Here is a 24,188-nt window from a genome sequence, read left to right on the forward strand (position 1 = left end):
CATCAGATTCAGCGTATCAGAGAACCCTACTGTAGAAGTTTCAAGCTCCTATCTACAAAATGTGGAATTTTGTATTTTTTGCCAGAAGACAAATCACGGGTGCGTGTTTATTTGTTTTTTGTTTTGTTTTTTTCCCAGGGGTCATCGTATCGACCAAGTGGTCCTAGAATGTCGCAAGAGGGCTTACTCTAACGGAAATGAAAAGTTCTAGTGCCCTTTTTAAGTGACCAAAAAATTGGAGGGCATCGAGGCCCCCTCCCACGCTCATTTTTTCCCAAAGTCAACGAATCAAAATTTTGAGATAGCCATTTTGTTCAGCATAGTCGAAAACTATAATAACTATGTCTTTGGGGATGACTTACTCCCCCACAATCCCTGGGGGAGGGGCTGCAAGTTACAAACTTTGACTAGTGTTTACATATAGTAATGGTTATTGGGAAGTGTACAGACGTTTTCAGGGGGATTTTATTTTGTTTGGGGGTGGGGGTGAGGCGAGGGGGCTATGTTGGTGGATCTTTCCTTGGAGGAATCTGTCATGGGGGAAGAAAAATTCAATGAAAAAGGCGCAGGATTTTCTAGCATTACTATAAGAAAACAATGAAAAATAAACATGAAAACGTTTTTTCAAATGAAAGGAAGGAGTAGCATTGAAACTTAAAACGAACAGTGATTATTACGCATATGAGGGGTTCTAAAAATACTTTAGCATAAAGGGCGAGGTATTTAGGAGGAGATAAATTCTTTATGCTAAAGTATTTTTAGTAATTTCAACTATTTATTCTACGGCCTTTCTGATTCAGGGGTCATTCTTAAAGAATTGGGACAAAACTTACGATTTAGTGTAAAGAGCGAGGTATTAACGAGGGTACAAACCCCCTCGTATACATAATAAAAACATAAGATTATGAAAGTTTGTTACGTAAGTTAATTCTTAAGTTACGTATATTTTTTACTAATAAAAACATTCTTTAAAAATTAAAAGTTCTAGTTGCATTTTTAAGTAACCGAAAAATTTGAGGGCAACTAGACCTCCTTCTCCACCCCTTATTTCTCAAAATCGTCTGATCGAAACTAAGAGAAAGCCATTTAGCCAAAAAAAGAATTAATATAAAAAATTTCATTTTAATAATTTAGGTGCGGAGAGCCAAAACCAAACATACATTAATTCAAAAACGTTCAGAAATTAAATAAAAAAAAAACTATTTTTTTTAGCTGAAAGTAAGGAGCGACATTAAAACTTAAAACGAACAGAAATTACTCCGTATATGAAATGGGCTGTCCCCTCCGCAATCCCTCGCTCTTTACGCTAAAGTTTGACTCTTTGCCAGAATTCTATTTTTTAAAACAATTAAAAGCTTAGTTTGGATAAAACAATCCAAACTGCTCATATCTCCAGCAGGGTTTTTGTAGCTTGTCACATGGCTGTGACTAGCCGCAACCTGTCGAAACTCTTATGAAATGAAATGTCAGATATATTTTGTTTTGACAAATTAGCGCAAAACGGCGAAATATGTGTAGAGATAATCGGTGTTTCCAATCTCACCACAAATTTATCAATTTTTTTACACATTTACTCAATTTTGTTTTAATACCAATCGCTCCACTCCCCAAACGTGATTTGGCTTCCAAGATTGAACTCTATCCAAATTATTGAATTCTAATGCCAAAATTTACATTTTGGAAATGTTTATTATCTCTTCTTCTTCTAAAATGTTTATTATCAACGGTATATGCTTTTTCTTTTGTCATTGTAATATCGTTTTATTACGAAGGTTTGGTTTAATTTTGATTTCCCGTTTGGATGTTCAAAAGGGCCTATAAGTAATCATGAAATCTTTCAAGTAAACTTGAAATCTTTCTTGTAGGTTTAAAAAGCTTTATCCTGGAACAATATTTGTTTTTCATTAAAAATTCTTTACCTTCTTTTTTAAACTCATTCATATGTAAACTTGTTTGTACCCTCATATGATAATGAAATATTAAGTCATATGAGATGTAAGTAATGAATGAGACTAACACTAAAATTGATTCTCAAAATGGTTCTGATCTGTAATATTGACATTTAAAATTATAACTAGGATGAAAATTTATACTTATAATTGTATATATTTATAATACAGCGCATGATTCTATCAGTGTAAAATAGAAAACTTATTTATAAAATTTGATATGAACCAATCGCATGAAGATCGATGCTCAAAATGGTGTCAATAACGAATAGATTTATGCTTATGTTCACTGTCAGTCTATGTCACTTGCATGTTAATGAGGTGCTCCCGAAGAACCTGTTATCATACACTTGATGCGTGAAAACGCCCATATCCACAGTGGTAAGGTTAATATTTCGGTGAAAAATCCAAATGCAATATACATATTTCAAGTTCGTGCCATTGCCTATTTTTGCGCTTTAATGAACTTATCTGCGTTACCATCGTTCATACGATTATCGCCCGATCTCTACCCGGGTATCTATCGAGAGTTAACACTAACAACAAAAATGACAATTCAGATGAGCATGAAATTAAAAGAGAAGATTTTAATAAAATTATGAATAACCCGGCTGGTAAACAGCCTAATAAAAATTATGTAGACAATATTGAAAGATCATCGTTATTTTCAGCGAGGATGGAACTGTCTGGAGGGAGCTTGACGAGGGGGGGTATATTTCATGGAGGATGAGCCAGATTTATCTGAAAAAAAAACGAACAGAAAATCGTTTGAAAAACGTTTTTTTGATTGAAAAACGAACAGAAACTAAACAAAAATAACAAGTGTTTTTCAACTGAAAGTAGGAGCAACATTAAAGCTCAAAACAAACAAGAAATTCTTCCGTATGTGAAGGCTTGCCTCCTCCTCAGTACCTTACTCTTTACGCTAAAGTTTGACTGTTTGTCCCAATTTTTAAAGAATGACCTGAATTACGGGGGCCGTTTAATTAGAATAAAAAAGTTTTTTTTTTAAGTGATAACAGTCTTAGCGTAAAGAGCAAGACATCGAATAGGGGGGGGGAACCCCTCATATGCGGAATAATCTCTGCTCGCTTTGGGTTTTAATGTTGTCTTGAGTTTTGAGATAGCCATCGTTCCAAAAAAAAAAAAAAAAAAAAAAAAAAAAAAAAAAAAAAAACAGAGTAGAACTCTTAACTATGCTGCGTTAGATGGCTATCTTAAAATTTTGATTCGATATTTTTAGGGAGAAAATGGACTTAGGAGGGGACTAGGTGCCCTCCAATCTTTTTGGTCACTAAAACAGGGCACTAGGGCCTTTCTTTCCGTTCGAAAGAGCTCCTTTCTGATCTTATAGGACCATTGGGTTGATACGATCAACCCTGAGAAAAACAACGAAAAACAAACAAGCAAAAAAAAACAACAAATAAACCCGCATTCGTGTTCTTTCTTCTGCCAAAAAATACAAAAATTCCTCTTTTTTGTAGATAGGAGCTCGAAATCTTCACAGTAGTGTTCGCTGACATGCTGAATTTGATGGTGTTATTTTTGTTTGTATCGCTTTTCCTTCTGGGGGCACCCCCTTTCTTGAAAATCAGGTAAATTTTCTCAAGCTCGTACCTTTTGATGGGTAACATTAAACTTAGTGAACTTTATATAATTGGAATCAACTTAAAAATTCAGTTCTTTTGATGTATCTATTGCTATCAAAATTCAATTTTTTTAGAATGTTGGTTACTATTCGGCTGAGTCGCTTAAAATGCAAATTATGTTCTGGTCTTTAGAAGACATGGGGGTCGTCAGCCAACTCGTCTTAGTAACTGATTATTTTGTGGTCAACTCGGTTATTTGTTGTAATTTCTGTTTGTTTTTTGTTTCATTTATTTATTGATGATGATTTGTGGTGATTTAAGTTTGGAAAATTATTTGACTTTATTTTAACTCTTTTTTGGTTTATTATAGCTCTTTACGTTCTTTCAAAAACTTTTTTTGTTGAATTTTTGATTAATCAAAATTTAAGACAAGCAGAAAAATAGTCTTATAATGACGCGAACCTAAACGGAGACTGATTAACGACTAATAAGTTTGTCTTTATATATATTAAATAAAAAAAACAAGTTTTTTTAAACTGAAAGTAAGGAGCGACATTAAAACTTAAAACGAACAGAAATTACCCCGTATATGAAAGGGGCTTTTCCTTCTCAACGCCTCGCTCTTTACGCTAAAGTTTTTACTGTTTTAAAATGTAGATTTAAGAGAAAGAGTCAAACTTTAGCGTAAAGAGCAGGGCGTTGAAGAAGGAGCAGCCCCTTTCGTATACGGTGTAATTTCTGTTCGTTTAAGTTTTGATGTCGCTCCTTACTTTCAGTTAAAAAAACTTGTTTTTTTTATTTAATTTCTGAATGTTTTTTAGTTAATCCATGTTTTGATTTCGGCTCTCAGCAGATGAATAATTAAAGCAAAATTTGCATATTTATTTATTTGGCTAAATGGCTTTACCATAGTTTTGATCGAATGATTTTGCGAAAAAAGGAGGGGAAGGAGGCCCAGCTGCTCCAATTTTTTGGGTACTTAAAAAGGCAACTAGAACTTTTAGTTTTTACGCACGTTTTCATTAGTAAAAGATATACGTAACTTACGAATTAGCTTACGTAACAAACTTCTATGTTCGTATATTTTTATTACATATATGAGAAGGTTTTCTCCCCTGAATCACAAAGGCCGTAGAATAAATAGTTGAAATTACTAAAAATCCTTTAGCGTAAAGAGTGAGGTATTAGGAGGAGGTGAACCCCTTATATGCGTAATATTTTCTGTTCGTTTTAAGTTTTAATGCTACTCCATACTTCCAGTTGAAAAAAACTTTTTCATATTTATTTTCTTATTGTTTTTTTAAAGAATGCTAGAAATGCTGCGCCCCCTTTATGGAAATCTTCTTCCCCCATGACAAATTCCTCCATGGAAAATTTCCCCCACATAGCCCCCTCTTCTCAACCCCCCCCCCCCCTCCCAACCAAAACATCCCCCTGAAAGCGTCTCTACATTTCCCAATAACCATTAATATATGTAAACACTGGTCAAAATTTGCAACTTGCAGCCCCTCCCACGGGGACTGTGGGGGAGTAAGTCGTCCCCAAAGACATAGTTATAAGATTTTTCGACTATGCTGAATAAAATGGCTATCTCAGAATTTTGATCCGACTACTTTGGGAAAAAAATGAGCGTGGGAGGGGTCCTATGTGCCCTCCGATTTTTTGGTCACTTAAAAAGGGCACTAGAACTTTTCATTTCCGTTTGAATGAGCCCTCTCGCAAAATTCTAGGACCACTGGGTTGATACGATCACCCCTGGGAAAAAGAAAGAAAGAAAAAAAACAAATAAACACGCATCCGTGATTTGTCTTCTGGTAAAAAATACAAAATTCCACATTTTTGGAGATAGGATCTTGGAACTTGTACAATAGGGTTCTCTGATACGCTGAATCTGATGGTGTGATTTTCATTAAGATTCTATGACTTTTAGGGGGTGTTTCACCCTATTTTCTAAAATAGGGCAGATTTTCTCAGGCTCGTAACTTTTGATGGGTAAGACTAAACTTGATGAAACTTATATATTTAAAATCAGCATTAAAATGCGATTCTTTTGATGTAACTATTGGTATCAAAATTCCGTTTTTTAGAGTTTTGGTTACTATTGAGCCGGGTCGCTCCTTACTGCAGTTCGTTACCACGAACTGTTTGATATATTTTTTTTTGTACAAAAGATAAGATATCCCATAACATGTCTCAGAACACTTTTTTAAATATGTATTTCTGATTACAGAGAAATTCTTATTCTTGCTTATTTTCTTTTCGTTTATAAAATGCCACGGAATTTATCATTTACACCCCAGAATTAGAATAAGATCTTTCAACCTCTGTACTTGCATGGAATGTTAATGATCGGGAGCGAATTTATTTATTTGAAAACCCATCATACAGAACCAAGACGACGGTGCAGTAAAAGAAAACAAAATAATAAAACAATAAAGACGACAATAAAACACACGACGCAAAATACAAGACAAGCAAATATAAGAAAAAAACCAGAATAATAAAAACAGACTTATAAACGAACGAGTATAATTTACATAATATGTGTGCGAAAAAAAATCTTCACAAACGGCGACTACATATGTTGTAGAATAATAACATTTAAACAATCTTACAAGAATTAAATGATTATTATTATTTAAAAATATTGTAAAACCCGTCACAATTAAACATACAGCAAAACGGAGCATAGGAAAAAGAAAAAAACACAACACATCACTGCTTAAGAATGTGGGACCAATCGTTTAAATTCCCATCTATTTTTCAATTCTGTTTCGCTGTCCATCTGGCAACGGCAACCTCTAGGTCAGCAACCTTAAATTCCGCAATAGTGAGTGGGATTTCTGTACCACGGAGGCAGATGAAGCAGATACTTGGCAAAGCGAATGAACATGGATCGGATTTTACTCTTATCAGTTTTAGTTAGAAGGTTCCAGAAGGGTGCGGTGTAGTGGATATGGGGAAAAGCAACAGCATTATATAGACTTGCTAGAAGAGGTTGGTGGAATCGAAGTTTACAAGATACAATGGAAGCGTATGCTGCTGCGATTCAACGTCTGATATTTTCATGAAGTTTTCGGGTGCGTCGGATAGAAGAAGCAATGGGTAGACCTAGATGCATAAGGTGATTAATAAGTTGAACAGAGTGAGATCCAATTGTGACGGAAGGGGCAGAGGAATTTGTTTTCCAGTTACACAGGACAATATCAGATTTAGAGGAGTTGAATTCAAGCCCAACTTTCTGATATTCCGGCTCAAGGATTCCAAAAGTTTCAGTGATACGTTGAAGAGTTCGACTAAGGTTAAGGACGTCATCTGCATAGCATATCAAGGAAAGGTTTACAGAGGACAAAATAATTTTTGCAATCAGGAGGTCCACTGAAGCGGGTTGTCGGATTTAAGCAAAATCTGGCAGAAGGAGAAAACTAATTTCCTCGTTTTGTCTTTTTGGAATCTGAGTTATTGAGGAATGCCTCCATTTTTGTCATCAGGACAAGGACTTATCCAGGATTTTTGTTGGAGGGACAAAAAACTTAAAAAAAAACGCATCAAACCTTTGTTTATATGCATTTTTGTTAAGTTTTTACAAGTTGGACAATATTTTTGGGGGAGAGGTTCAAACCCGGTACTCCCTCCCTGGATAAGGTTTTGCATCAGGAAATTTTAGATGGGTTTTCCCGCTCTTAACCAAACTCATCGGACGGCAAAGGTTCCTGTCCTAATTCGTCTTTTAGGAATTTATGTCTGATCCAACTTCTGTTGTGGAAAGGGATCCCTAAATTGTTGTCACTATGTTATCTACCAAAACAAGTCGTTAGATTTCAACTCCGGTTTGACCCCTGTGGGGGAGAGGGGTATCTAAAACTAAAAGTTATCAGCATATCAACCAAAGAGAATATCAACCAAGCTTAGTCAATTGTTACAGTTGTTGCCCTCTTAAAGGAGGAGATGAAATGGGTTGTCTGTATTCTTGTTGACATCAGATCTACTAGAAAGAGACGTCGGTTTCCAACCAAACTTCACGGGAAGTAATAGCCAGGTTCTTTGTTTTGCCTTTCTAGGTTTGGTAGAATCTAGCCTATGTTTGGAGGGGGATGTAATTTTCAAATTAACTTGCTACAAGACCCAGGGGATTAGCAGGGAGAGGGGAGGGGCTCAGCCAAACCTGGTTAATAGTTTTGATCCCCGTGCTCGATCTAACATTTGTGAAAGAAGACCGCATTGTTGTCACGCGCGTTCATTCTATTGTATTTAAATATTGTAGGAATTTTGGCAGTTAGGGTTTAGCTGCGTCTTAATGGGGTTCAAGTCCTATGTGATTAGTTATATACAATTTGTTCCTGCAAGCAAGTATCCTATGAGCGTTTAGGATTTAGTTTATTTTTGGTTAAAATATGTCTTCACATCCGTAAACCGTCTTTTACAGACAGTCCTTAGCCGCAGGAAATCGTTGAAAGTATGACATAGATAATCAAAACGATATGTTTATATGCAACTTTGTACATAGAAACATATCTGTACATAGAAGTTTCGGTTTATCTTGCTTCGTCCGCTTAGAATTTATTCCTTGAATTGTCCAGTTCCATAAAAAAAGATGAACTTAAACTGAAAATTATAAGTCTGTACCCGAGAGACATACTCGCAGTTGTTGCTCCGCAGTTTGTTATCTTTTGGTTTACAGTTACTGCAAGACTCCGCAGGGCCTTCGCACTGATGGGCTAGCTTCTCTCTATTCAAAACAAATTCAGTGCAAACTCTCCATTTTGACTATTCAGCTGGGTTAGAAGGAGGCATAGTTTGAATTCGCCGTTTGAAGCAAAGGTTTTGCTAAGGTTTTGCTAAAAAGGGGGAGAATTTCTCAACTTTTATTACTATTTAAAAATTGTAGATAATAAATATTTTTGATTTTAACCTTTTTTTCTTTTTCTTTTTTTTCCGTACTTGCACTTTTCAGTGTTAGTATGCCTCTCTATGTACCTCTTATAATAATTTATTTTTATCTCTTTTATTTTTGACAAATTCAGGTTTTCTACCACGGTAAGCATACTTGCCTCGGTGGAGACAAGTTAAATTTCGTTTTTCCGTACCAATACTGTGGTGTGCGTAGGAGTGCCTTTATTGATGTTAAAAGTAAAGGTCACCATCTAGTAGTGTTTATATTAAATTAAATAAAAAAACTAGTTTTTTAACTGAAAGTAAGGAGCGACATTAAAACTTAAAACAAACAGAAATTACTCTGTATATGAAATGGGTTGTCCCCTCCGCAATCCCTCGCTCTTTACGCTAAAGTTTTTAATTGTTTTAAAAAGTAGAATTGTGGCAAAGATTCAAACTTTAGCGTAAGGAGCGAGGGATTGTGGAGGGAACAACCCATTTCATATACGGAGTAATTCCTGTTTGTTTTAAGTTTTAATGTTGCTCCTTACTTTCAGTTAAAAAACTATTTTTTTGTTTAATTTCTGAATGTTTTTGAATTAATATATGTTTGATTTTGGCTCTCCGTACATAAATTATTAAAATGAAATTTGCATATTAATTCTTTTTTTGGCTAAATGGCTTTCTCTTAGTTTTGATCAGACAATTTTGAGAAATAAGGGTGGGGAAGGAGGCCTAGTTGCCCTCCAATTTTTCGGTTACTTAAAAAGGCAACTAGAACCTTTAATTTTCAACGAACGTTGTTATTAGTAAAGAATATACGTAACTTAAGAATTAACTTACGTAACAAACTTTTATATTCATATATTTTTGATTATATATATGAGGGGGTTTGTCCCCTCGTTAATACCTCGCTCTTCACACTAAATCTTAAGTTTTGTCCCAATTCTTCAAGAATGACCCCTGAATCAGAAAGGCCGTAGAATAAATAGTTGAAATTACTAAAAATACTTTATCATAAAGAGCGAAATATTTATCTCCTCCTAAATACCTCGCTCTTTATGCTAAAGTTTTTTAGAACCCCTCATGTGCGTAATAATCTCTGTTCGTTTTAAGTTTTAATGCTACTCCTTACTTTCAGTTGAAAAAACTTTTTCATGTTTATATTTTCATTGTTTTTTTTTAAATAGTAATTCTAGAAAATCCTGCGCCCTTTGCATTGAATTTCTCTTCCCCCATGAAATATTCCTCCAAGGAAAGATCCTCCTACATAGCCCCCTCCCCTCAACCCCACACCCAAACCAAAAAAATCTCCCTGAAAGCGTCGGTACACCTCCCAATAACCATAGTATGTAAACATTGATCAAAGTTTGTAACTTGCAGCCCCTCCCCCAGGGACTGTGGGAGAGTAAGTCATCCCAAAAGACATAGCTATTACGGTTTTCGACTTTGCGGAACAAAATGGCTATCTCAAAATTTTAATCCGTTGACTCTGGGAAAAAATGAGCGTGGGAGGGGGCCTAGATGCCCTCCAATTTTTGGTCACTTAAAAAGGGCACTAGAACTTTTCATTTCCGTTAGAATGAGCCCTCTTGCAACACTCTAGGACCGCTTGGTCGATAGATGACCCCTGGGAAAAAAAACAACAAACAAATAAAAACGCACTGATCTGTCTTCTGGCAAAAAATATGAAATTCCACATTTTTTGTAGATTGGACTTTGAAATTTTTTCTATAGGGTTCTCTGATACGCTGAATGCGATGGTGTGATTTTCGTTAAGATCCTATGACTTTTAGGGGGTGTTTCCCCCTATTTTCCAAAATAAGGCAAATTTTCTCAGGCTCGTAACTTTTGATGACAAAGACTAAAATTGATAACAATTATATATTTAAAATCAGTATAAAAATCCGATTCTTTTGATATATATTTTAGCATCGAAGTTCCGTTTTTTAGCGTTTCGTTTACTCAGCCGGGTCGCTCCCGGACTGTTCGTTACCACGAATTGTTTGTTTTAAAGCTGAAATTTAGGAAGCGTAACTACTATCCGGGTAGTTAATAAGTCGATAGACTTCAGCATGAGAATTTGAGAGAAAATTTCCAAGAGCAGTTGAGTGGGAAATTGGAAAGTTTAGAATTTGGCAATGTAGAATCTAGATGGGATAATTTTAGTAAAATAGCTTGCGAAGTGGCAGAAGATTTTCTAGGTAGAAAAGATAGAAACGTAGCTAGTAATATTAGCGAAGACGTTTTAAGCTTGTTAGAAGAAAAATGGAGGAAATGGAAAGAAATCGATTACGAGCATATGAGTAAAGCTAGAGAGGTAGGGACGGCATTAAGGTGTTAGTTAAGGCATTGTGAAACGAAGGTCATGGGTAAAATTGCCGAGGATCTGAAAGATACAGCAGCCAGGCGGCATAATGGAAAGTTATTTTGTTGATATGTTAAGAATATAGAGGAATTAGCCAGTCTGGTCGCGTAGACCTGGAATAAATGAGAGTGAAGAGGTGATTTTAGGTAATGAGAAAATTGGTCAAGTAGATACCATCTCTTACCTGGGTAGCATAATTAGTAAAGATGGTTGATGTGAAAAGTAGAATAGCAGAGATGCAGGGTATTTTTTCGCTATTGGAAGTTTGGAAGAATGAGGAGATAAGTCTGTGATTTAAGATTAGATTATTGGAAGCTACGGTAAAGGCAGTGGGCAAAAATGGCTCCAACGAATGAGTGAAGATTTGTTAAATGTTTTCCCGAGGAATTCTGGAAAGACAGTCTTAGGTACTCGTTTGATTGACTAAACTATACATAACTATATCAAACTATATCCGAAATATCAAACTATAGCTATGTACGAAAAACTTGGTTTGATCCAAACTTTTGATTTAGTTGATGTGGTCTCATGTGGAAGGTCAAGATGGCTAGCCCATGTCTTAGAAGCACTTTAGTAGTATATGGTGACTATTTGGGTAAAAATTATACATTTAAAAAATTTGGCCACCCGCAGCCTTGACGGTATCCGATGCGTGCTTAATCATCTTCACAGGAGTTGCTTAGATTGGTGCTCGAGATCGCTACCCCTTCGTTGTGTAACCATATAAAGATATGAGTATTGGCTTTTTCATACTTACAGTTTTCGATTTTTCAGTGCTGCCTCTACAGGTTTTTCTTTGACAACATTGACGGCAGTGGGTAGTGACGCAGAAAAAGCTGCTGCCGCAGCAAATTACTGGACATATCAACACTATCAGTCATACCCGACAGCCGGTCAAGGGGTACCTCAAGTTACTTCTGTTTTACCTCAGGCACCATCTACAGAACAAGCTCCAAATGCTGCTTCTAGCTATGTTACGCCTAATTTGGAGGAAGACGACTATCAAGTTGTCGGTAAGCATCTTCTCTCTCTCTCTCTCTCTCTCTCTCTCTCTCTCTCTCTCTCTCTCTCTCTCTCTCTCTCTCTCTCTCTCTCTCTCTCTCTATCTCTCTCTCTCTCTCTCTTTCTCTCTCTCTATCTCTCTCTCTCTCTCTATATATATATCTCTCTCTCCTCTCTCATCTCTCTCTCTTGCTCTGTCTTCCTCCTCCTTTCTGTCTCTTTTTTCTCCTCTTCTTTATTTTCCTCTCTTTTCCTGTCTCTTTCCATTTTTCCAATTAATATTTTTACGCTCCTATAGTGTCTTTACCATTGCAGAAAAAGTTACCACCGGTAGAGAATTGTTATACCGTAGGTTGTAGCTTGAAACTTCTACCAGTATCATAAGCAGCACAGCACAGAGCGCTTACGTAATACCGAGCGACGTGCCTTCTGCGTTTTTTTTTTGTATTTTTGCTGAATCGAGTAAAACTGGCGATCGTATGAAATTGGAGGAGAGCTTATTTAATTGCAATTTCTTAGATCCAAGAAGGAAAATCAGATCCAAGAAGGAAAATCATTAAAAGGAAAATCAGAGACTTAATGCCGGTCGGGATTTAAAATAAGAGCTCTGAGACACGAGGTCCTTCTAAATATCAAAATTCATTAAGATCTGGTTACCCATTCGTAAGTTAAAAATACCTCATTTTTTCTAATTTTCCTCTCCCTTCAGCATCCAGGATGGTCGAATCGGGGGAAATGACTATCAAGTCAATTTATGCAGGTCCCTGACACGCCTACCAATTTTCATCGTCCTAGCACGTCCAGAAGCACCGAACTCGCCAAAGCACTGGACACCCTAACTCCCCCAAAGAGAGCGGATCAAGTCCGGTTACGTCAATCACGTATCTACGACATTTGCTTATTCTACCAATCCCGATCTCTCCAATCTAAGCGTTTTCCAAGATTTCCGGTCCCCCCCAACTCCCCCCAATGTCACTAGATCTGGTCGGGATTTAAAACAAGAGCTCTGAGGCATGAGTTCCTTCTAAATATCAAATTTAATTAAGATCCGGTCACCCGTTCGTAAGTTAAAAATACCTCAAGTTTTCTAATTTTTCCGAATAAATACCCCCCAACTCCCCCAAAAGAGAAGATTCAGTTCGGTTATGTCAATCACGTATCTAGGACTTGTGCTTATTCTTCCCATCAAGTTTTATCCCAATCTCTCCACTCTGAGCGTTTTCCAAGATTTCCCGTTTCCCCCTCCAACTCCCTCCAATATCACCGGATACGGTCGGGATTTAAAATAAGAGCTCTGAGACACTGTTATCAAGACGACTGAGACGACTGTTATCAAGAAAATATGTGCAGGTCCCTGACTCGCCTACCAATTTTCATCATCCTAACACGTCCAGAAGCACCAAACTCGCCAAAGCACTGGAAATCCCCCCAACTCCCCCAAAGAGAGTGGATCCGGTCCAGTTGTGTCATTCACGTAAATATTTAATTTGTATATCTAAATATAGAAAACGAATATTTAAAACTGACTATTTAATCTAAAACGAAATTTAATCTGGCCTGGTCCCTGATACGCCTGCCAAACTTCATCGTCCTAGCTTATCTGGAAGTGCCCAAACTAGCAAAACCGGGACAGATAGACTGACAGAAATTGCAATCGCTATATGTCACTCGGTAAATACCAAGTGCCATAAAAATCTAAGGGAACCCATTCCCATTTTCAACGTTGTATTTGTCCTTGAGCCCCCGCGATGAATAGGAGCAAAATTTAAAGTAACCAAAGCTTTCGAAGAGTCTAAAAAAGTCTGCCTCCGGAGGCAAAATATTGTGTGCAGTCCTAGGGTAAGGATAAAACAAATCTCCAATTCAGAGCATCACCGATTCAAAAATTCATTAACATACCCTGTTAGAAATATGGATGTCTTATTATTTTGCTGAAATCATAATTATTAAGGATTGGGGATGTATGGGCCCAAAGAGGGCCCACTCATATTTGACAAAGGTGTTTGATGTTCATAACGGTTGACACCTTGGTGTTTTTGGAGTCACTGTTACACATATTTAAGGCCGAAATCACAACACGAATGTCTACAGCAAAACAAAGCATGCAACCTACATTTTTCATAAGCGGCGAGTGATTTTCCCGTCATTTTCATTTAAGGATCTCAACTTTTTTATTACAGGATTGGTACTACAGTATTTAAAGTTCAAAACCAAAACAAGTTAAGAAAATCTTTCGCAAATAATGTGTGATATTCGATAAATTTTGTGTTTAAGATTTTTGTGCTTAACTGCTAATTTTGTGTTTAAGATTTTTGTGCTTAACTGCTAATTTTGTGTTTAACTGCTGCTGACATATTAGTCAGCAGCAGTCAGCCTACATATTTCACCAACGGTTTCAAATTTCAACCAAATTCTCTATTAAGAGGTTTCTGAGAATTTTGATTACAAATCAGTGGCTAATTTTACACTATATAAGTTCAGAATCAAACATAGAAAGTACATATTTCACGACCGCTTGTTTCGACATTTGTACATATTTCACAATGTATATTTCACAGACAAAGTAACGGTGAAAAAAAATTGTGGAGTGTAATATCTTCCATAATCAGCAATAATTTAAATTTTTCAGAAATAACTTTAAATCGACAGAAATAATTATTCGAATCCCGGTTAAGGTCTATAGTAATGCAGAGGTTTTTTGACAGGGTTGATCTGAAATCTGACTCTAGCCAATAAATTGATTGATTCCCTTTAAGTCTATATATTCATAAATAAAGTCTAACTATATAAATTTTAAGTCTATTTGTATAAATTGTAAGTCTACGCATACAACTAAAGTGATTTCTTTGAAGTCTCAGTTCCATAGCTTCAATCAAGTGTAAAGTGTCCTAAATTGCTTTCTTTTTAGAATGGGACGTCCCTGTTGATGTTGAAAAGCTAAATCGCGAATTCATGGACAGAAACCAAGAGCTCTGGGAGGCTTTGGAGGATTCACGATGGTCTCCTATAAAAGACCTTGAAACTATGGGAGTTTATTGAGCACGATACATGCCACTTTATGAGTGTAGCCTGGGTGTGGGGAGCCAGTATGCAACCTAAAGCTCAAAAATTTGTAAAATGAGTTTAAAGTTGAATAAGTTCCTAGAAATGAATTTTAATAGGGACTTTTCTCCTGCCTTATCCTGTTATACCCAAACAAAATATCAGTCAGATGATTGTCAGATGAGGCATATTTGCGCCATTTGGCCAACTTTTTTTAAGGTGGTTTTGCCTTAAGCTCTTTTCAAAGTGAATTTTGCTTTGAAAATTAAACTTTCGGCACATTTTTGCTAAAAATGGCGTTTTCGGTGGATTTCGGTTTTTAAGACCCCGTCGTCTTACACCAGGCATCTGGTAACACTTACTCCGGTCGCTTGGTCCTCACTCTGGCTGCACCCATGTATCAGTTGAAATAAATGTATAAGCAGAACCAAGATATCAGCAAAGATTTAATGAAACTACTCAGATTATGTTGAAAGTATTGTCATATATCATAAAGAAGTGTTTGTTTTGATTGTGTTTATATGAATAAACGATAATGAAAAACACGCTCTTATGCTCGAAGACCATTCCCAAAAAGGTTTAGAAACTGCAAAAATATATTGAATGTTAGACAAATTTAAAGGGAAATCATTCGGATGAGGGTATCGGGGTAAGGGTTCACCCCCCTCATTCCTCCGTAGGGTCTAAATTTTGTTTCAAAAACTGACCCAAGAGGTATAATTGGCATTAAATTAGATAAGAACAGGGGTTTTCTTCAATTATGAACTCTACCCCTTCAGGACAAGTAGTGGTTCTCGTCTCCCCTCTCCCTCGCCAAAGAGAAATTGAAGTGAAATCTCTGTATACCAACCAAAAACTTAATGTAACTAAAAATGTAATCTTTCAACTTACCTTCAATTGAAGGGATACAACGACCCTCCTTCTATCTCTCCCTGGCGGAAAGCTAGTAAATTTGATGGCACTGGTTTTGTAGGTTTCTGTTTCTCTCTACACCTGGAAATTTCCTTCTTTGAGAAGGAAGTTGGAAAGAGAAAAATTTCTTAGTAAGCACTTGCAAGGTTGTTTCCATCGCTGTATAAGACCCTTTGTTTATTTGATCCTACCTTCCTGCAGTCAGTGGGACACCTTCCAGAATAGGATCCTTAGAATGATATTTTGACTGTTATCATGGGACCGTTGTATATACAGGAAAGTTCTGTATGCATCCAAGATACGGCAGTTATTTCTGTGAATTTTTTTTTTTAGAAAAGAGAATCCCTCTAAATATCTTGAGTTTTACGAAATCGATAAAATTTGCTGGATTTAAGGAGGTGGGATGTAAACATAAGTTTTACAAAATGACATTATTCCTTGAACACTTACATTCCTCGACATTATTATATGTCGTTGTTCCTTTTGAGCAATCGTAGTTCGTCTGTTTATCATTTATATTTTGTAAATAGACTGTTATTTTTACTCATAAGTTGCCCCAATGTTATACTAGCTGTCAGGTATATGGTATTGTTTTCCTTGATATTTATACTGCTCCCTGGTGATAATATCTCTATTTTCGGCACAAAAGGGGAGAATTGAAATGATTCCGGGGAAGATTTCCTAAGATTTCCAGGGAAGTTGGTGTTGGCATTTAGTCTTCTGTCTTTTATTTCGAACTCTCGTCCAAGCTCTACAATCTTGACAAGACCACCGAAAAGTTTATAATGGGCAATATAGGGTGATTCTTTAAGATACCGTATCCTCTTTAAGTGGAATCCAGGGAAGTTGGTGTTGGCATTTAGTCTTCTGTCTTTTATTTCGAACTCTCGTCCAAGCTCTACAGTCTTGACAAGACCACCGAAAAGTTTATAATGGACAATATAGGGTGATTCTTTAAGATACCGTATCCTCTTTAAGTGGAATCCAGGGAAGTTGGTGTTGGCATTTAGTCTTCTGTCTTTTATTTCGAACTCTCGTCCAAGCTCTACAGTCTTGACAAGACCACCGAAAAGTTTATAATGGACAATATAGGGTGATTCTTTAAGATACCGTATCCTCTTTAAGTGGAATCCAGGGAAGTTGGTGTTGGCATTTAGTCTTCTGTCTTTTATTTCGAACTCTCGTCCAAGCTCTACAGTCTTGACAAGACCACCGAAAAGTTTATAATGGACAATATAGGGTGATTCTTTAAGATACCGTATCCTCTTTAAGTGGAATCCAGGGAAGTTGGTGTTGGCATTTAGTCTTCTGTCTTTTATTTCGAACTCTCGTCCAAGCTCTACAATCTTGACAAGACCACCGAAAAGTTTATAATGGACAATATAGGGTGATTCTTTAAGATACCGTATCCTCTTTAAGTGGAATCCAGGGAAGTTGGTGTTGGCATTTAGTCTTCTGTCTTTTATTTCGAACTCTCGTCCAAGCTCTACAGTCTTGACAAGACCACCGAAAAGTTTATAATGGACAATATAGGGTGATTCTTTAAGATACCGGATCCTCTTTAAGTGGAATCCAGGGAAGTTGGTGTTGGCATTTAGTCTTCTGTCTTTTATTTCGAACTCTCGTCCAAGCTCTACAGTCTTGACAAGACCACCGAAAAGTTTATAATGGACAATATAGGGTGGTTCTTTAAGATACCGTATCCTCTTTAAGTGGAATCCAGGGAAGTTGGTGTTGGCATTTAGTCTTCTGTCTTTTATTTCGAACTCTCGTCCAAGCTCTACAGTCTTGACAAGACCACCGAAAAGTTTATAATGGACAATATAGGGTGATTCTTTAAGATACCGTATCCTCTTTAAGTGGAATCCAGGGAAGTTGGTGTTGGCATTTAGTCTTCTGTCTTTTATTTCGAACTCTCGTCCAAGCTCTACAGTCTTGACAAGACCACCGAAAAGTTTAAAATGGACAATATAGGGTGATTCTTTAAGATACCGTATCCTCTTTAAGTGGAATCCAGGGAAGTTGGTGTTGGCATTTAGTCTTCTGTCTTTTATTTCGAACTCTCGTCCAAGCTCTACAATCTTGACAAGACCACCGAAAAGTTTATAATGGACAATATAGGGTGATTCTTTAAGATACCGTATCCTCTTTAAGTGGAATCCAGGGAAGTTGGTGTTGGCATTTAGTCTTCTGTCTTTTATTTCGAACTCTCGTCCAAGCTCTACAGTCTTGACAAGACCACCGAAAAGTTTATAATGGACAATATAGGGTGATTCTTTAAGATACCGTATCCTCTTTAAGTGGAATCCAGGGAAGTTGGTGTTGGCATTTAGTCTTCTGTCTTTTATTTCGAACTCTCGTCCAAGCTCTACAGTCTTGACAAGACCACCGAAAAGTTTATAATGGACAATATAGGGTGGTTCTTTAAGATACCGTATCCTCTTTAAGTGGAATCCAGGGAAGTTGGTGTTGGCATTTAGTCTTCTGTCTTTTATTTCGAACTCTCGTCCAAGCTCTACAGTCTTGACAAGACCACCGAAAAGTTTATAATGGACAATATAGGGTGATTCTTTAAGATACCGTATCCTCTTTAAGTGGAATCCAGGGAAGTTGGTGTTGGCATTTAGTCTTCTGTCTTTTATTTCGAACTCTCGTCCAAGCTCTACAGTCTTGACAAGACCACCGAAAAGTTTAAAATGGACAATATAGGGTGATTCTTTAAGATACCGTATCCTCTTTAAGTGGAATCCAGGGAAGTTGGTGTTGGCATTTAGTCTTCTGTCTTTTATTTCGAACTCTCGTCCAAGCTCTACAATCTTGACAAGACCACCGAAAAGTTTATAATGGACAATATAGGGTGATTCTTTAAGATACCGTATCCTCTTTAAGTGGAATCCAGGGAAGTTGGTGTTGGCATTTAGTCTTCTGTCTTTTATTTCGAACTCTCGTCCAAGCTCTACAGTCTTGACAAGACCACCGAAAAGTTTATAATGGACAATATAGGGTGATTCTTTAAGATACCGTATCCTCTTTAAGTGGAATCCAGGGAAGTTGGTGTTGGCATTTAGTCTTCTGTCTTTTATTTCGAACTCTCGTCCAAGCTCTACAGTCTTGACAAGACCACCGAAAAGTTTATAATGGACAATATAGGGTGATTCTTTAAGATACCGTATCCTCTTTAAGTGGAATCCAGGGAAGTTGGTGTTGGCATTTAGTCTTCTGTCTTTTATTTCGAACTCTCGTCCAAGCTCTACAGTCTTGACAAGACCACCGAAAAGTTTATAATGGACAATATAGGGTGATTCTTTAAGATACCGTATCCTCTTTAAGTGGAATCCAGGGAAGTTGGTGTTGGCATTTAGTCTTCTGTCTTTTATTTCGAACTCTCGTCCAAGCTCTACAGTCTTGACAAGACCACCGAAAAGTTTATAATGGACAATATAGGGTGATTCTTTAAGATACCGTATCCTCTTTAAGTGGAATCCAGGGAAGTTGGTGTTGGCATTTAGTCTTCTGTCTTTTATTTCGAACTCTCGTCCAAGCTCTACAATCTTGACAAGACCACCGAAAAGTTTATAATGGACAATATAGGGTGATTCTTTAAGATACCGTATCCTCTTTAAGTGGAATCCAGGGAAGTTGGTGTTGGCATTTAGTCTTCTGTCTTTTATTTCGAACTCTCGTCCAAGCTCTACAGTCTTGACAAGACCACCGAAAAGTTTATAATGGACAATATAGGGTGATTCTTTAAGATACCGTATCCTCTTTAAGTGGAATCCAGGGAAGTTGGTGTTGGCATTTAGTCTTCTGTCTTTTATTTCGAACTCTCGTCCAAGCTCTACAGTCTTGACAAGACCACCGAAAAGTTTATAATGGACAATATAGGGTGGTTCTTTAAGATACCGTATCCTCTTTAAGTGGAATCCAGGGAAGTTGGTGTTGGCATTTAGTCTTCTGTCTTTTATTTCGAACTCTCGTCCAAGCTCTACAGTCTTGACAAGACCACCGAAAAGTTTATAATGGACAATATAGGGCGATTCTTTAAGATACCGTATCCTCTTTAAGTGGAATCCAGGGAAGTTGGTGTTGGCATTTAGTCTTCTGTCTTTTATTTCGAACTCTCGTCCAAGCTCTACAGTCTTGACAAGACCACCGAAAAGTTTAAAATGGACAATATAGGGTGATTCTTTAAGATACCGTATCCTCTTTAAGTGGAATCCAGGGAAGTTGGTGTTGGCATTTAGTCTTCTGTCTTTTATTTCGAACTCTCGTCCAAGCTCTACAATCTTGACAAGACCACCGAAAAGTTTATAATGGACAATATAGGGTGATTCTTTAAGATACCGTATCATCTTTAAGTGGAATCCAGGGAAGTTGGTGTTGGCATTTAGTCTTCTGTCTTTTATTTCGAACTCTCGTCCAAGCTCTACAGTCTTGACAAGACTACCGAAAAGTTTAAAATGGACAATATAGGGTGATTCTTTAAGATACCGTATCCTCTTTAAGTGGAATCCAGGGAAGTTGGTGTTGGCATTTAGTCTTCTGTCTTTTATTTCGAACTCTCGTCCAAGCTCTACAGTCTTGACAAGACCACCGAAAAGTTTAAAATGGACAATATAGGGTGATTCTTTAAGATACCGTATCCTCTTTAAGTGGAATCCAGGGAAGTTGGTGTTGGCATTTAGTCTTCTGTCTTTTATTTCGAACTCTCGTCCAAGCTCTACAATCTTGACAAGACCACCGAAAAGTTTATAATGGACAATATAGGGTGATTCTTTAAGATACCGTATCCTCTTTAAGTGGAATCCAGGGAAGTTGGTGTTGGCATTTAGTCTTCTGTCTTTTATTTCGAACTCTCATCCAAGCTCTACAATCTTGACAAGACCACCGAAAAGTTTAAAATGGACAATATAGGGTGATTCTTTAAGATACCGTATCCTCTTTAAGTGGAATCCAGGGAAGTTGGTGTTGGCATTTAGTCTTCTGTCTTTTATTTCGAACTCTCGTCCAAGCTCTACAGTCTTGACAAGACCACCGAAAAGTTTAAAATGGACAATATAGGGTGATTCTTTAAGATACCGTATCCTCTTTAAGTGGAATCCAGGGAAGTTGGTGTTGGCATTTAGTCTTCTGTCTTTTATTTCGAACTCTCGTCCAAGCTCTACAATCTTGACAAGACCACCGAAAAGTTTATAATGGACAATATAGGGTGATTCTTTAAGATACCGTATCCTCTTTAAGTGGAATCCAGGGAAGTTGGTGTTGGCATTTAGTCTTCTGTCTTTTATTTCGAACTCTCGTCCAAGCTCTACAATCTTGACAAGACTACCGAAAAGTTTAAAATGGACAATATAGGGTGATTCTTTAAGATACCGTATCCTCTTTAAGTGGAATCCAGGGAAGTTGGTGTTGGCATTTAGTCTTCTGTCTTTTATTTCGAACTCTCATCCAAGCTCTACAGTCTTGACAAGACCACCGAAAAGTTTAAAATGGACAATATAGGGTGATTCTTTAAGATACCGTATCCTCTTTAAGTGGAATCCAGGGAAGTTGGTGTTGGCATTTAGTCTTCTGTCTTTTATTTCGAACTCTCGTCCAAGCTCTACAATCTTGACAAGACCACCGAAAAGTTTATAATGGACAATATTGGGTGATTTTTAAGATACCGTATCCTCTTTAAGTGGAATCCAGGGAAGTTGGTGTTGGCATTTAGTCTTTTATTTCGAACTCTCGTCCAAGCTCTACAGTCTTGACAAGACCACCGAAAAGTTTATAATGGACAATATAGGGTGATTCTTTAAGATACCGTATCCTCTTTAAGTGGAATCCAGGGAAGTTGGTGTTGGCATTTAGTCTTCTGTCTTTTATTTCGAACTCTCGTCCAAGCTCTACAGTCTTGACAAGACCACCGAAAAGTTTATAATGGACAATATAGGGTGATTCTTTAAGATACCGTATCCTCTTTAAGTGGAATCCAGGGAAGTTGGTGTTGGCATTTAGTCTTCTGTCTTTTATTTCGAACTCTCGTCCAAGCTCTACAGTCTTGACAAGACCACCGAAAAGTTTATAATGGACAATATAGGGTGATTCTTTAAGATACCGTATCCTCTTTAAGTGGAATCCAGGGAAGTTGGTGTTGGCATTTAGTCTTCTGTCTTTTATTTCGAACTCTCGTCCAAGCTCTACAGTCTTGACAAGACCACCGAAAAGTTTATAATGGACAATATAGGGTGATTCTTTAAGATACCGTATCCTCTTTAAGTGGAATCCAGGGAAGTTGGTGTTGGCATTTAGTCTTCTGTCTTTTATTTCGAACTCTCGTCCAAGCTCTACAGTCTTGACAAGACCACCGAAAAGTTTATAATGGACAATATAGGGTGATTCTTTAAGATACCGTATCCTCTTTAAGTGGAATCCAGGGAAGTTGGTGTTGGCATTTAGTCTTCTGTCTTTTATTTCGAACTCTCGTCCAAGCTCTACAATCTTGACAAGACCACCGAAAAGTTTATAATGGACAATATAGGGTGATTCTTTAAGATACCGTATCCTCTTTAAGTGGAATCCAGGGAAGTTGGTATTGGCATTTAGTCTTCTGTCTTTTATTTCGAACTCTCGTCCAAGCTCTACAGTCTTGACAAGACCACCGAAAAGTTTATAATGGACAATATAGGGTGATTCTTTAAGATACCGTATCCTCTTTAAGTGGAATCCAGGGAAGTTGGTGTTGGCATTTAGTCTTCTGTCTTTTATTTCGAACTCTCGTCCAAGCTCTACAGTCTTGACAAGACCACCGAAAAGTTTATAATGGACAATATAGGGTGATTCTTTAAGATACCGTATCCTCTTTAAGTGGAATCCAGGGAAGTTGGTGTTGGCATTTAGTCTTCTGTCTTTTATTTCGAACTCTCGTCCAAGCTCTACAGTCTTGACAAGACCACCGAAAAGTTTATAATGGACAATATAGGGTGATTCTTTAAGATACCGTATCCTCTTTAAGTGGAATCCAGGGAAGTTGGTGTTGGCATTTAGTCTTCTGTCTTTTATTTCGAACTCTCATCCAAGCTCTACAATCTTGACAAGACCACCGAAAAGTTTAAAATGGACAATATAGGGTGATTCTTTAAGATACCGTATCCTCTTTAAGTGGAATCCAGGGAAGTTGGTGTTGGCATTTAGTCTTCTGTCTTTTATTTCGAACTCTCGTCCAAGCTCTACAATCTTGACAAGACCACCGAAAAGTTTATAATGGACAATATAGGGTGATTCTTTAAGATACCGTATCCTCTTTAAGTGGAATCAATATAGATTGAGGAGTCTACATGTCGACGGGTGTTTTCATCTTACTAACTTACTTTATATAATTTGTAAGTGTCCGTAAACGGACACATACAAAATGAATTAGTAGAATTAGATTTGATTAGAATGAATTAGATTCTCACAAGAGAGTAAGTATATGTTTTCTTTTTATGCCTAAAGGCAAGGGAGTATTTCTTGTTAAAGAAGTTGTATTAAGCCAGCAGGTTATGCTACGTGTTTTTATTTTTTTTGTGGCTGTCGCTCAGCAGGTTTTTTGGCTAGTTATTTATAAGTATAATGAATTAATTCAGTCTAATAAACACATTAATAATACTGTTTAATTAATAGACGAACAACACAAGTGTCATCATTAGTATAGCTAATCTATAAACTGCAACTGCTTGAACTTGTTTTTGGAGAATATGCGTTTGGTTTTGCCCGCTCCCTTTTTTCTCTCAAGAGAATAAATGATATATTTTGTTTTTGTTTATTCAAAGAAATTCAGCAGTAGGAGGAATGTAATTGAGCAAGCTGGTAAGGAAGTTCTTAATTAAGCGCTACGGGACAAGAATCAACTTTATTGTACCAATTAAAAATGTGTTGTATTAATTAAAAATTGTTTTGTAATCAAGAAAAGGTTACCAAATTTGGCATGTTTTATGCCGTTTTGCTGTTAACGGGACTTGCAGTTCTTCTAAATAAAAAAAAAAGTAAGTTGTTTGTAATGAAAGTAAAGAGTGGCATCAGAACTTAAAACAAACATAAATTATTCTGTATGTGATAATATGCAGAATGGGGGTAATATAAATATATTCCCTGGTAATATACAGAACACAGGATGAGTATGATATATTCATCTAACCACTGTTATTTAGAGTTTCGGTTGCTATTTGCACGATTTGCTCCTTACTTACAGTTTAGATCGTGGACTGTTTGATCAAAATGACTGGACTGTGAAGAAAGCATTGTACTTTGTAAAACCGATGAGCAGTTTAGGAGCCAATAGAAGTATCTTATTATTGGATTCTATGGGCATAAGCTAATTAGGTCACTGGCCCACTTTTTTAACGTCCCTTCTGATAGACTATTTCTTAATAAAGAGGTAATGGTATGCACGATCACCCCCCCTCCTTAGCCCCCCGCAAACACTTTCTG

At 37.0% G+C, this 24,188-nt stretch overlaps 1 protein-coding gene across 1 annotated transcript in view; it reads left to right on the plus strand.

The window, feature by feature from the left end:
- Positions 1-15,370, plus strand: part of LOC136030989 (tRNA selenocysteine 1-associated protein 1-like) — a 49,420-nt gene extending 34,050 nt beyond the window's left edge. The window contains exons 5-6 of the mRNA XM_065710146.1: positions 11,556-11,794; positions 14,692-15,370. Of these exons, the coding sequence (XP_065566218.1) occupies positions 11,556-11,794; positions 14,692-14,822 (370 nt within the window). The 3' untranslated portion in view covers positions 14,823-15,370. The remainder of the gene's footprint in view (positions 1-11,555; positions 11,795-14,691) is intronic.
- The last annotated feature ends 8,818 nt before the right edge of the window (positions 15,371-24,188 follow it).

The sequence above is a fragment of the Artemia franciscana genome, chromosome 9 (assembly GCF_032884065.1).
Source record: "Artemia franciscana chromosome 9, ASM3288406v1, whole genome shotgun sequence".
Classification (NCBI taxonomy): domain Eukaryota; kingdom Metazoa; phylum Arthropoda; class Branchiopoda; order Anostraca; family Artemiidae; genus Artemia; species Artemia franciscana.